This window comes from Molothrus ater, chromosome 24, assembly GCF_012460135.2.
Source record: "Molothrus ater isolate BHLD 08-10-18 breed brown headed cowbird chromosome 24, BPBGC_Mater_1.1, whole genome shotgun sequence".
Lineage (NCBI taxonomy): Eukaryota > Metazoa > Chordata > Aves > Passeriformes > Icteridae > Molothrus > Molothrus ater.
The window spans coordinates 5,968,825-5,981,744 of NC_050501.2; the positions used below are offsets into that span (position 1 = coordinate 5,968,825).

General features: G+C 53.3%; 2 protein-coding genes across 2 annotated transcripts; one reads left to right on the forward strand and one right to left on the reverse strand.

Moving 5' to 3' along the window:
- Positions 1-21: 21 nt before the first annotated feature.
- Positions 22-5,632, reverse strand: PPT1 (palmitoyl-protein thioesterase 1). The gene is made up of 9 exons (XM_036397060.1): positions 5,526-5,632; positions 5,181-5,290; positions 4,304-4,431; positions 3,705-3,775; positions 2,919-3,021; positions 1,401-1,491; positions 1,193-1,291; positions 951-1,022; positions 22-635 (listed from the first exon to the last, which is right to left on the reverse strand). The coding sequence occupies exons 1-9, from the start codon at positions 5,623-5,625 to the stop codon at positions 513-515; spliced, it is 897 nt and encodes a 298-aa protein (XP_036252953.1). The 5' UTR covers positions 5,626-5,632; the 3' UTR covers positions 22-512.
- Positions 5,633-9,204: 3,572 nt separating this feature from the next.
- On the forward strand, positions 9,205-12,043 carry RPL11 (ribosomal protein L11). The gene is made up of 6 exons (XM_036397084.1): positions 9,205-9,237; positions 9,611-9,761; positions 10,085-10,191; positions 10,542-10,673; positions 10,998-11,108; positions 11,968-12,043. Exons 1-6 carry the CDS (start codon positions 9,232-9,234, stop codon positions 11,995-11,997), a joined length of 537 nt encoding a protein of 178 aa, XP_036252977.1. The 5' UTR covers positions 9,205-9,231; the 3' UTR covers positions 11,998-12,043.
- The last annotated feature ends 877 nt before the right edge of the window (positions 12,044-12,920 follow it).

Sequence of the window (12,920 nt, forward strand, 5' to 3'; positions counted from 1 at the left end):
AGCTCCCTCCAAACACAGTCAGCAGTTGTCCAAGCTTTTATTTAGTTGGTTAGATGGCAACTTCTTTATTGATTTCAGTTGTACAAAAGAACATAAACCAAGCCATTAGTTGAAAACTGTTCAAGCTGTTAATACTGCTGAATTCTAAACCCTTTTTTTTTTCCCAGAAACCCCTAAATTTGGCCTTTTCCCCCCTGCTGAAGCAGGGGCTGTGACATGATTGCCCTGCCTACAGCCATGAGAGTCTTGCACCAGTGAGCTGGGTTAATACTGCCAGGGTGCCCTGCAGGAACTGGGGGTGGAGAGCAGCTCTGAGCACTGGGGTGGATTCACCAGCCCTGGGCAGAGTCAGGGCAAGGCTCAGCCCAGCTGGGAGTGCAATTCCACCCTGGCAAAGCCCCCTGAGCCAAAGCCCTCGTGTTCCCCTCCCCACGTCCCTGCAGGCCTGGATGCACTGAGTGCTGTGCACAGTGGCTGGTGTTGGTTACAGTGGAAAGCCCTGCCCAGGAGCTTCACTGCAGGAAGGGGAGGATGGTGCTGTCAAACCACTCTTCTGAGAAGTGCAGGTGATCCCCCTGCACCCCCAGGAACACCAACTTCCCTGCTTTGTCCATCTCCTGCAGCCCCAGGCGATCCTGTGGGGAGAAGGGGGAGACTCCACCTCTGCTCTCCTCCTCGTGGAGGGAGAAAAGGGATTCCAGGGGATTCCTGGAGCAAAGCTTGGAACAGGAGCAGAGCTCATGAGGCACTGAGGGGGACTCTGGGCCAGGCAGGAACCTCCAGTGTCATTCCCTGGGTTCCAGCAGTGCCAGGAATGGCTGCAGGGAAATGTGCCCCCAAACAAGCAGCTCCTGGCAGGGGAGGCAATGCCCCAGGAGTGACAGGAGCAGGGCTGTGGGACCCCAGGGACAGGAAAGGGGACACAGCAGAAGCCCCCAGCACTCACTCACCTCTTTGTACAGTGAGGTCTCCTGCAGTGGGATGGTCTCCTTGGCTTGGCCACTTTTGTAAAACCCAAACCACTGCATTAAAATGGATAAAAAATGAAGGAAGAGCTGCTGAAGGGTTCCCAGGAGCCCCAAGCAGGCTTCCAGGACAGTGTCAGGCCTGTGCTTGTGCCCAGCCTGCCCCTCTGCCACCAAAGGACAAACCAGAGACAGGGAAGCCCCAAGAGCTGCTCTGCCTTCCTCACCTCAGAGATTGGAGGGTCCACCATGGTATCATTGAGGAATTTCACCATCACAAACTTCTTCAGAGCCATCAGGTTTTTCTTGTAGGTCTCGTTGATGCCCTGGATGGAAGCAGGAGAACACATCCAAGCCACTGGAGAGCCCAGAGAGAGGGGAACTCCTCAGCTGGAGCCTTCCCAGGCTGCTGCTCACAGGGCAGAGTGTCCTTACCCTCTCCTGGTTGATGTCAGCCAGGAAAATGCTGTTTTTCCTGTATTCCTCCTCCTTCAGTGGGTCATGCCAATACTCTGCTTGCACCAAGCTGCAGAGGGGACAAAGCAAAGCTCAGCCTGGAAAGGCAGAGCTGCTCCTGAGCCTGGCCTGCCCTGGGGTGTTGTAGTGTGTTTTTGTTTTTATTTGGCATGTTTGCTGTTTAATTTGTACTTTTGTAATCCCTCTGTATTTTCCTCCCCCTGTCTTTAGAGTGGCACAGACTTGCTCTTGTTATTCAGTTTAGTTATTTAGTTATTCAATTTAGTTTCTTTGTTTGTTACCTCCCTACTCCCTGCCAAGTTTCAAACCCCCTCCTCCTGCCCCTTTCCCCAGAACCTTTCTTACTCTCCCTCAGTTTTGTATCCTTCCAAACCCCATTAGTTTACTTATGCTGTTCTCCTCCCTTGCAATCCTTCATTGGTTTACACATTGTATTCCCTGCCTTGTGTTCCACCCCTAGCTAGAGATTTTATCCTCCCCTGAGACCTCCCCCTATTTATAAACTGTTGTTTGCCCTCAAACTATGGATGCCTCAACTAGGTATGCCTCAACTAAACCCCAGCCCCTGATTTTTTATCATGCTCCCTTCATGACTCATTTTCTCTTTAATTATCCGACCCAAACCTCTGTCATTGGTACCAATAAATCCCCCCTCCAGCAAACCACCCATTGCTCCAAGCACTACCCCCATGAACTTAAGCTTCTTTGACTGATTTTCAAGCCCATCCTTCCTAGGAATCCCACAAATTCTCATCTCAATAACATTCCCAGCTCTCTTACTACCCCCCCTAGACAACTGATGAATTACTGTCACAGACATCTTTTATGGAAAATCCTTTCCTTAGGATTTTGCCTCCTGAGAAGCTGAGAGGCCTCAGGAACAAAATGTACCCAATGGTTATCTGCTGCTGTGGAATGCAACAGGTGCATCTGGGATTGGCCTCATGTGGTTGTTTCTAATTAATGGCCAATCACAGCCCAGCTGGCTCAGACAGAGAGTCCAAGACAGAGCCTTTGTTATCATTCTTTCCTATTCTATTCTTAGCTAGCCTTCTGATGAAATCCTTTCTTCTATTCTTTTAGTACAGCTTTAATATAATATATATGATAAAATAATAAATCAGCCTTGTGAAACATGGAGTCAGATCCTCATCTCTTCCCTCATCCTCAGACCCCTGTGAACACCAGCACAACTAACCCTGACTCTCAACCCTCCAGCTATGATTTATCAACCTAGTCACAAAACAAGTAATAATACCCCTAGACAAAAAAGTGTTGTCCTCAGTTTGGGGCCTGGGATCCTGGACTCGGGGAGTTTTACCATTAAATAAAGTTAAATAAAGTCAAATAAAGTTCCCCCAGTTCCCCCCCAGGCCCGTGCTGCTGCCTTTTGTTTCTGTGCTGAACCTCCACTGGCAGCTGGGAGCCTGTGGAGCTCCAGAGGGGGAAGATTGGCAATACTGGGGATGTACTCACTGCTCCTGCACTGCCTTGCTGTAGGCCCCCAGGTCCAGGGTTTTGCGGATCCAGTCGCAGAGGTGGGAGCTCTCCCCAGGGCAGCGAGGGAATCCATAAACGCCTGGGCAGGACAGAGCCCAGTCACCAACCTGGGGCCCTGCATCCCTCCTGCTGCACCAGAACCTCCTCTTGCACAGCAGGAGCAGAGTTACCCAGGTAATCAGGCAGGTTTTAGCCCTGCAAGCTCTCAGACAGCCCCTCCTGCCCCAGGAGCTGGGGCACAGATAAGGGATGGAGGGGATGGAGGGATCCTCCCTCTCCACTACACACAAACAACTCCAGGAGCTGTGGGACTCTCAGGGCAGAGTATCTGAAATTCATTGCCAGACACTCTTAACTCCCCACTCCTTTAGTTCCTTTTCACAACTCCCTTTCCTTGGGGCTTTGGCCTTTCAGGATGCTGATTGTAAAATACCCTCGTGACCCAGGAGGTTCAGCTTCATAACTGGAGAATTTTCACAATTCCTGTAGCAATTTCCCACAAAATAACTCATCCCAAGAGCTCCCAAGATGTGTAAGAATCCTACCCAGGCAGAGAAGCCAGCTGCTGACAGAGCAGAGCAGAGCTTTCCATTGCCAATTAAGAAAGATCAAGATAATGAAATCAGCAAACACTAATTGGGCCAAACACATCGCCAGATCCAGCCAGGAACAAAGGGACAATTTAATCGGTGAGAAAGTGATCAGAGTTTAGAGAAGAGCCCCAAAAGGTGCCCAGGAGCTGTGCCAGGGGGCAGACACTACCTTGGTGCTGTCCTCCAATGGAGATGAGGCTGAGCATGGCAGGAGCAGGGCACCTCTGGGCCACAGCCCTCCTGTGGGGAAAGAGCAAAGAGCTGAGCTGAGCCTGCCCAGAATCAGAGAATTCACAAAATCACAGGATCACTGGGTTGGAAAAGACCTCAAAGATCATGGAGTCCAACCCAGCCCAAACCCCTCAACCAAACCCTGGCCCCCAGTGCCACATCCAGGCTTTGTTAAACACACCCAGGGATGGGGACTCTACCACCTCCCTGGGCAGAACATTCCAGAACTTTACCACCGTTTGTGTAAAAATAATTTTCCTGGTATCCAACCTGTATTTCCCCTGGTGTAGCTTGAGCCTGTGTCCTCTGATTGTGACAGTTATTCTGTGCACGTTCTGTGTGGGCTTGGCCACTGGGATTTAACCCTGCCCTGGAATTTTCCTGCTCTTCCAAGAGCAGGGAAATACAACCTGCCCCCTTGGAGCACTCCTGCCTTCAGGAATTTAACATTTTGTGTCTGTTGAGCACTTCTGAAGGGTCAAAAATGAGGATTTGAATCCCCCAGAGCCCCTGAGCTGGAGCAGAGTGCAGACTTACAGGAATTGGCCTCCCTGGGAGAAGCCCATGGCGTTGTAGCCTCGCTGGAGCTGGGGGTCCTGGGCCAGCTGCCTGCACACCTCGCTCACCTGCTCGTTGACATTCATGAAGAAGCTGTTCTCCATGTCCTGGGGATCAGAGCAGGGTGCAGCATTTGTACCTTGGCTGTGGCTGCTCTACGCTCTGCAAACACATCACTGACATTTGTGGTTTACCAAGGGGACCTGAGCTTTGGCAGGGACAGAAGTGAAATTCCTGTTCTGAGGCTTCTCTTTACCTCCACTTCCCTTCCCCTTCCTGCTCTGGTTGGCAGAACTGTCTCACATGGGGAATTGGCATTTCCCCAAACTTCTTCTCAACTTGAATCGCTTCAGATTTTGTTCATATCAATATAAAAATTAAAAATCAAACTTCTCCAGAACCCAGAAAACCACCTACACCCCACATTACCCTGAGAAACTATTTAAAGAAATTCCACAGCACTACAAAAACCTGTCAAAACCCATGAAGGTGCAGCAGCGTGTGATTGATTACACTGAAATAAATAAATGTTTGCAGATGGAAAAGCATGACCAGGGATAAATCCCTGCCTCAGCACAGCCTCCACCCCACGCACTACCTGCACTGGTTGAGTGTGCTAATCACTGGATTTGCATATTAATCCAATTTAGGTCAGGGATTTGTTTTCCCCCAGTGCTTTTCTGCAGGCATTAGCTGGACTTTATCGGGTTCTACCTGTCAAAGCTGTTTACCTCAGCGAGAACAGAAAATTGGCCGGGAAGCAGGGCAGGAATCCCGGTGGAATCCTGTTAGAAGCACGAGCTGCAGCGGCTCAGCCCCACCCCGCCCGCAACCCCGCGGGTGACACGCGGCTCACCTGGATCAGGCTGCTCCCGATCTTGAGCGACAGGACGTAAATCCCCGGGATTTTTTTCTCCACCAGTTTTTTGATGTAGCCCATGCTCACCGGATTGCAGCAGCTGTCTCCTGCCAGAGAGAACACCGAGATGCGCCACCACGCCACGGCCGCGGGCCTCACCTCACCTCCACAGACACACCGCCAGCCCCGCTGCCACGGCAGAGGGAGGGCCAGCACCTCCCGGTGCCCGCCGAGACCGGCGGTCCGGAGGAAGGGGACACCGGAGCGAGCGCCCCTCGGTCCTGCCCGGTTCTCAGCCCAGCCCCGCCGCCCCCGCGGCCCTGGCGGAGGGTCCCGGCTCACCCATGCCGTGCCAGATCACCAGGGGCGCGGCGGCGGCCGCGGGGCCCGGGCACAGCCCGAGCAGCGCCAGCACCGGCACCGCCGCCCTGAGCGCCGCCATCTTGGCTCGTCACATGACCCGCCGGCGGCAAGGGGAGGGGCGGGGTCTGGGGGCGGGACCAATCAGGGGCGTGGATCACAAACGGGGCGTGGCCGGGGGGCTCCCCAGGACCGCGGGTTCGAGTCCCGCCGGTCCCGATCGCGCCCAGAAATCCTGAATTTGCCCAAATTTGCGGCCGCATCCCGCTGCCCCCGGGACACGCAGCCGGGAAACCCACGAGGCCGCTGCTTGCGTGCTGCCCACGTGGCACTGCATCCTCTGTGTCCTGCCTGCGTTGGGAATGGGCTGGGCACACCCTGGCTGGTTTCCTCTCGCAGCGGCGGCACTCGGCGCTGCAGCCGCCGGGAAGTTTTTCTCAGCACCGAGGGAGGAGAAGCCTTCATCGGCCAGCCAGCCCTTCCAGCACACTGCTGTAAAGCACTTCCCGTTTCCTCCCGGGGGATGCTGCTCCCAGCCCCTCCCTGGTGCCTTGGCTGCAGTCCCGCGGTTGTTTTGGTCCTTCTCAAGTGGCCTTGGCAATAATCAGCGTGCCAGGGGCAGGCATCAACACCAAACACGTGGATATCGCACATCTCTGCCCTCTCGGGCTCTGTGTCCTTCCATTTTCCTGTCCCACGAGCAATTCCTGCAGCCCCTCTGCAATTCCTGCTCTCCCCTTTCTTCTGCTGGCATTGGAAGTTAAGGGGTGAAATAAAGGCTTCAAATCCCCCCCCCCCTTCTTGCAGGGACATGAAATAAAGGTTTAAAATCCCCCCTATGCTTGCAGGGATGATGCTAAGGGGTGAAATAAAGGTTTAAAATCCACCCCATTCTTGCAGGGACGATCCTGAAGGGTGAAATAAAGGCTTCAAATCCTCCCCATTCGAGCAGGGAGGATCCTAAGGGGTGAAATGAAGGTTTTAAATCTCCCCCCCTTCTTGCAGGGACATGAAATAAAGCCTTAAAATCCCCCCCATTCTGGCAGGTACATTGCTCAGCGCCCCAGGCAGCGTTCCTGCAGTGAGGGAAGGGACAGGAAGCACCCACTCCTCTCCTCCCTGTGACAGTTTTCTCCCTGTCTCGCTCAGGAAATCTCTGCTCTCTCTCTCTGTCCTGCTGGGACTCACAAACTCCTTTGGCACAGTGGCAGGATCAGTGCTGCCCTGCAGCTGGATTTCTCATCAGCCAGGTGAAAACTTGGGGCCAGAAACCAGCAGCACATCCCTGGATAAACCCAAACCTGCTCTCAGCAATGAAAGAAGAAAATTCCTTTCTTTGCAGAGAATCAAGACACGGAGCCCACCCCCTCTCGCAGAGAAAATGTGTGGTGGCACCTGGCAAAGCAGAGCTCGGGACTATTCTGGGGACAGGGATGACTCAGAGCAGGAAGAGCTCCCTGTGGGACCCATCTGGATGGATCTGGAGATGGGGAGAGGGTTGAGGGAGTGGTGAGTGGGAAGCTCTGTGCCAGGCACGGAAAGCTTCCTGAATTCAGCAGAGAAATGCCAAGGGAGGAAATGTCTCTGCAGCAAGAGAGGATGTGGCAATTCTTCCCTGTGAGGGCGCAAAGCCCTGGCAGAGGTGCCCAGAGCAGCCCCTGGATCCCTGGCAGTGCCCAAGGCCAGGCTGGATGGAGCTTGGAGCACCCTGGGACAGTGGAAAGTGTCCCTGCCATGGCAGGGCTGGCACTGGAGGGGCTTTCAGGTCCCTTCCAACCTGAAGTACCCCATAATTCTCTGATTCTCCGTGTCTGGAGTCGAGCAAAGCTCTTTGCTGCTGGCAGGAGTCAGGAGCAGAGGATGGGATGAGCTCACACCATCGGGTGGTCACACAGAGACAAAGGGAAGGGTGACACCCTGAGCTCTGTGCTGTCCCCCAGCATCCCCAGAGTGGCTGGAATAATTCCTCCTCCCTCTCTGCAGCCCTCAGCTGTTGCCCTGATTTTTTAAGATTTTCTAAGCCTTCCGATGTTGACATTTTGTAACAAACTTTCTCACACACTTTCTGTAAATAACTGATTGTTTTGCATTCTTTTATGGAGGAGGAGAAATCTGAAGGACTGTTGGTTTCTCCATTGGAGAGATGGCACTGTCACCCTCCAATCCACTGTCACTTTTGGAAAACTATAAATGTTGGAGTCAGGAAATAAACTTCCCTTTTCTTCACCTTGAGAGCAGCAGTGTGTGCTTGTGTTCTTTCCTGTCCTATCGTGACACTCAGCTTCTTTGATCTTGGCCACAGCCAGACCATCCCTGCTGGGCAAAGGAGAGCCCTGCTCTGGAGAGGGGAGGGGGCACAGCACAGCACCCCCAGCCCCCTGTGCCCGTGGGGAGCAGCCCTGCAGCACAGCCACATCCCACAGGAATTGGTCCTGGATTGCTGGAATCCATTGGACCCATGGATTGCTGGGAGCTGGAAGCCAGCCCAGCCTGCAGCTATTTCCAGCAGAGCTGTTCTTGGATGAAGGAAATCCATAATGAAGCAGCAATGTTACTGTTTAACCAGAGGCTTTTCACACCCTCTGCACCGAGACTCCTGACGCTTTTTTTTCCTCTCCTTAATGAGACAAGCTGGTTATTCATTTATCCTTCATCCCCGCTTAAAAGCAACTGAGGCAAAAAATAATTGATGGCATTACAGAGCTTGGGCTGGCAGCCCTGAGCACGGCCTTGGGGAGGCAGGGAAAGGGGATAAACAGGGAAAGCCCTGAGCTGCTGCCATCCTCACTGAGTGTGAGCCTCATTGAAGGCATTTTCTGCTCAGGATGTGGCCACTGAAGAGAACTTTGGGCTCCAAAGTGGTGTGAGTGAAGCTGAGTGCAGCAGGGAATGGGCTGCCGGCCTCCCAAGTGGTACAAAAAGAGGATCCAGATCCCAGACTGAGCTCTTGAAACCCACCAGCATTTTCCTGAAAGACTGAAGTGAAACTGGACTGCGTTCCCGGTCTGGTTCAAGGAATTTGGGGCTGTGAGAGTGTGAGAGGCTCTAATCACCACACTCGCTGAGAGCTGCTCCAATATTGGGTACAGCATCTCCCACCAAAGCTGCTGCTGGGGATTTTATTTTGGGTGAGAACAGCCAATGAATTAAATGGTATTAAACTATAACTGCTCTGGGGATCTGAGCCTGACTTCCCCTGATCCTTGCTCCAAGGAAGAATGAACTTTGGTTTGGATTTTCGCTAAGTCATGTCTATCCTAAGTCAAGAACTCTTATTTCTTCTTTTCTATTTTTTTGGTTTCATGCTGTGCCAGTGAGGGGGTTCCCAAAAGAACCCGAGAGGGAGTGTAGCTGGGACAGCTGATCACAAAGGAATATCCCACAGAGGGAAAGTCATTCCCAGCATAGAAATTGGGGTTCAGGAAGAGTTCTGGGAATCAACCAGAGCGTGGTGAACAACTGCATTGCCCATCGCATGTTCGGGTTGTTTTTTCCTCTCTCGGTTAATTGTAATTACTGTCAATATTTACCGTAATTACCGTATTTGGCTTTGTTTTCAATAATGAGCATTAATTAACGGCGGTTGCCATGGCAACCCAGCCCTCCGCCCGCCAGGGGGCGCCGCAGCCCCGCGCGCTCCCACAATTCCCCGCGGCCGCGCCCCGCCTGCCTCTTCCCCGCCTCCATCATGGCGGTGAGTGCCGGAGCCGCGGGCCGGGACCGGGCCGGGCCGTCTGCATCCGCCGCCATCCGCGCTCGGAGAGGCTCGCCCGGCCGCGGCCCGTGCGGGCGGGAGCGGGGAAGGCCGACGGGAGCGGCGCGGGGGCGGGATGGGCGCGGAGGAGCCGGTGGGGCGGCTGCCGTGACAGGCCGCGGCCCGCCCAGTGGCGGCGGCGCTCCAGAAAGGGCCGCGGTGCCGGAGTTCGGGCCCGGCGGGGAGCGGGGCGCGGTGTCCGCCTGCGGAAACCTTTCTGCGGACCCCCGGCGGAGCGTCCTGGGGCTGCCGGGGCGGGCGGCGGGCCGCGGCCAGGGCAGCCCCGGTTACCCCCGGTGTGGTCTCTCCGCAGCAAGACCAGGGTGAGAAGGAGAACCCGATGCGGGAGCTGCGGATTCGCAAACTCTGCCTCAACATCTGCGTCGGGGAGAGCGGGGATCGGCTCACCCGCGCCGCCAAGGTGCTGGAGCAGCTCACGGGGCAGACCCCCGTGTTCTCCAAAGGTGAGCGCCTGCCCAGGAGCCCTCGCTGTTCCCTCGGGTGTTTTCGGTCCTTTCCCCTGGGTGCGGTTCCCAGGAAAGGGCTCCTTGTGTCGGGAGAGCTGCTGGAGAATTGGGGGGCTTCAATATTCAGGGATTCGTGCTCGTTTGTGCGTTTTAGTTCTGTCTCCAAACTCAGGGGATGCATCCAGCATCCCTTAACACGAAGTGTGGGGCTGCGTCGGTTCTTTGTGATTCCCTTGAATTTATTGGGTGTTGAGAAGCTCCGCATCCCCCGGGTGGGAATTCTCTGGCTGTCCCCTCAGTGTAACTGTTGCTGCCCACAGCCCGGTACACGGTGAGGTCCTTCGGGATCAGGAGAAACGAGAAAATCGCTGTTCACTGCACGGTTCGCGGGGCCAAAGCAGAGGAAATTCTGGAGAAGGGGTTGAAGGTGAGGATTTTGGGCTGGATCTTTGCTTTGTGAAATCACAGAACTTTCCCTTTCTGACTGAAGGGGTGTGTGCTCTGAAATGTTGTACCTGTTTTAGGTACAGGTTAGATACACGGTATGAAGTGTTCACACTGTTTATCTGGGTGCTGTTTCGGCCTTATTTAAGAACTAATTGGTGCAGCAGCTGATTTCTTTTGCTTTTTGTCTTTGCTGCTGGGATTTGGAAGTAAAATTTTTGGGATAAAGAGTCAATAGCTTGTGAGCGAGTTGGGGGTCTGGTAGCAGTGGGCAGGAGTTTTAATTCTGCTCCCAGTCAGGAACAAAATAACAACCAAGAACCAACGTTTCAGGTGCGAGAATACGAGTTGAGGAAAAACAACTTCTCAGACACGGGGAACTTTGGCTTTGGGATCCAGGAACACATCGATCTGGGCATTAAATACGATCCCAGTATCGGGATCTACGGCCTGGATTTCTACGTGGTGAGTATTCCCTGTTTGCTGGCCTTGTGGGAAGGTTCCAGAAGGAGCCTGGAACGAGCACTGGCTCCCATGGACTTGCTGGAAGATAAATTTGGGTTTTGCTGACATTTTTCTAATCTGAGATTCCCAGAGCTGCCGCAAAATCCCTGATTTATGACAAATCTCACAAAAGCTTCTTCAGAAGCAACTCCTGGGATAACACAGAAATGGCAGCAAGGCATCACTGATGAGGAAACTCCAGGCTTCCCTCCTGGAAAACTGGAATTTAGTTTAGGGAAACAGAAGGTGCCAGGATGAAGCAGTGCTGTTGGCTTTGTCCTGCAGGTGCTGGGCAGGCCGGGTTTCAGCATTGCTGACAAGAAACGCAGGACTGGCAACATCGGGGCCAAGCACAGGATTGGGAAGGAGGAGGCCATGCGCTGGTTCCAGCAGAAGGTACAGTCCCATCTCCAGTTTGTATCCCTGGAGTATCCCAAGAGTATCCAAGGAGCAGCAGATTGCCTCCTGGAAAGTCTGGAGCAAATCACTGGTCACATCTTGATGAGTGCTGAAATGTGGATTTTGCTGTCCCAGAGCAGTAGAAGCTGCTGCTACTGAATAGAAACATTTGTGCTTTTTTTGGGTGTGCTGAACTGAGAGAACAGCTCTTGGCAGGAGAGCTGGGAGGAATGACCAGCTCTTGTGTAAATGGCTCCCAGAGTTTTTGGAGTTTGGGGATCATGAGTGAGGAGGCAGGGTTAGGATTTGTTGGTCTGACACAGCTCCAAGCTCAGCTGTCACGCTTGGAGGATGGAGAGATCCACAAATAAAACAAAATTTTGGGCTTATCTGTCCATATAATGAATGGGAGCTGCTGAAAGCTGGGTTGGAAATCTCAGAGGTGGGCACTGCCGATAGTTTCTTAGGTTTTTGTTTTTAATAAAAAGTGTGGAGTCTGCCTGACCCACACAGGTCACACCCTGTCAGGGAGGTCTCTGCCTGATCTTGCTGAATTCCTGTTTTCCCCCATCCTGCCTGGTTGTGTTAATGTGGCACAGTTGCCCTCAGGGCCCAGATTTTGGGCTGCTCCGACCAGCCCGTGGAGGGTGTGGCTGCTTGTTCCAGGGATTTTATCTGAGCACAGCCCCTTGGACATTACAGCACAGAGGCAGCTGGCAGCAGGAAAACTGCTCTGCCATGTCCATGTTGGCTTGGAATGTCTCTGGTGATTCAGGTTTTCTGCACAGCAGCACTGTACTTTTACCTCATGGTGATTTCTCACTTGGTTCTTTGTTTTTATTTCTTCCCCTCACAGTATGATGGCATCATCCTTCCTGGTAAATGAGCAGTTCCTGTTGCCAGAGAAGTAAATAAATTTTTCTAACCCCTAACATGTGTTGTGAATTTTGTGGGGAAGCTGATGGGAGTGAGGGTCCTTCTTTTTTCCCTTTTTGTATTTTCCAATCCCTGCTGCAATCCAGTGCTGCAGCCTGGGGAGAAACACTCTTCTGTAATTTCTTCTGTGTCTGCATTCCCTGCTTCAGCTTTGAGATGGAGATGGAGGCAGCTCAGGGGACAATTTCCTAGCTCCCAAAGTTTGCAGTGACCCCAAACATCAGTGTACCTCCTTAGCCAGCTGTCCCACACCCCTGAGCTTGGTGTCCTTCCTGCAGGTGGGTTCTGTCACCTCCCAACTCCCAGCCAGCCTGGAAAATACCTGGGCACTGCTGCTCCAGGCACTCCATTGCTGCTAATAATTCCTTCAGCCCCGTTTTAGAAAACAACAAAGGCTTTTCCCCCATTTTCCATTATTCAGCAGCTCCCAGCCCCACACAAGGTCTCTGCTAGTGCTGCCAGGTGTGTCCTGGCTCTCTGTGACTCACACACAGGCTGGGGCTGCTCTTACCTTGCTCTCAGACAGGTTTGTGCAGGGGGAAGCTGTGCCTAACACCAGGATTTGCAGGTTGAGGCACAGACCCTCAGCTTTCCCCATACAACATCCTCCACCCAGCCAGCTGAGTGCTCTTATCACTTCTACACTTCCAGCAGCCTTTTGGGGTGCTGTGAGCTCAGCCACCCTCACTGAGTCCCAGGGGCACAGAAAGGGCTGGACTCAGATCCACACTCAGACCTGGAAAGGGCTGGACTCAGGTCCAGACTCAGCTGAGACAGCTGCCAACCATCCCAAAGAAAAGCAGCCATTGGGAGGCAACTGGAATAGGTGTGAAGTGACATTGGGTCTGGGAAAAAATATGTCCAGTTCAGCGC

Coding starts and splice junctions, on each gene's coding strand:
- PPT1 (XM_036397060.1), bottom strand. CDS start 5,625: ATGGCGGCGCTCAGGGCGGCGGTGCCGGTGCTGGCGCTGCTCGGGCTG. Junction 1,292..1,400: donor CTGACATCAACCAGGAGAGG/GTAAGGACACTC, acceptor GCTTCCATCCAG/GGCATCAACGAGACCTACAA. Junction 636..950: donor AGACCTCACTGTACAAAGAG/GTGAGTGAGTGC, acceptor TTCTCCCCACAG/GATCGCCTGGGGCTGCAGGA.
- RPL11 (XM_036397084.1), top strand. Junction 9,762..10,084: donor GACCCCCGTGTTCTCCAAAG/GTGAGCGCCTGC, acceptor TGCTGCCCACAG/CCCGGTACACGGTGAGGTCC. Junction 10,674..10,997: donor ACGGCCTGGATTTCTACGTG/GTGAGTATTCCC, acceptor TTTGTCCTGCAG/GTGCTGGGCAGGCCGGGTTT.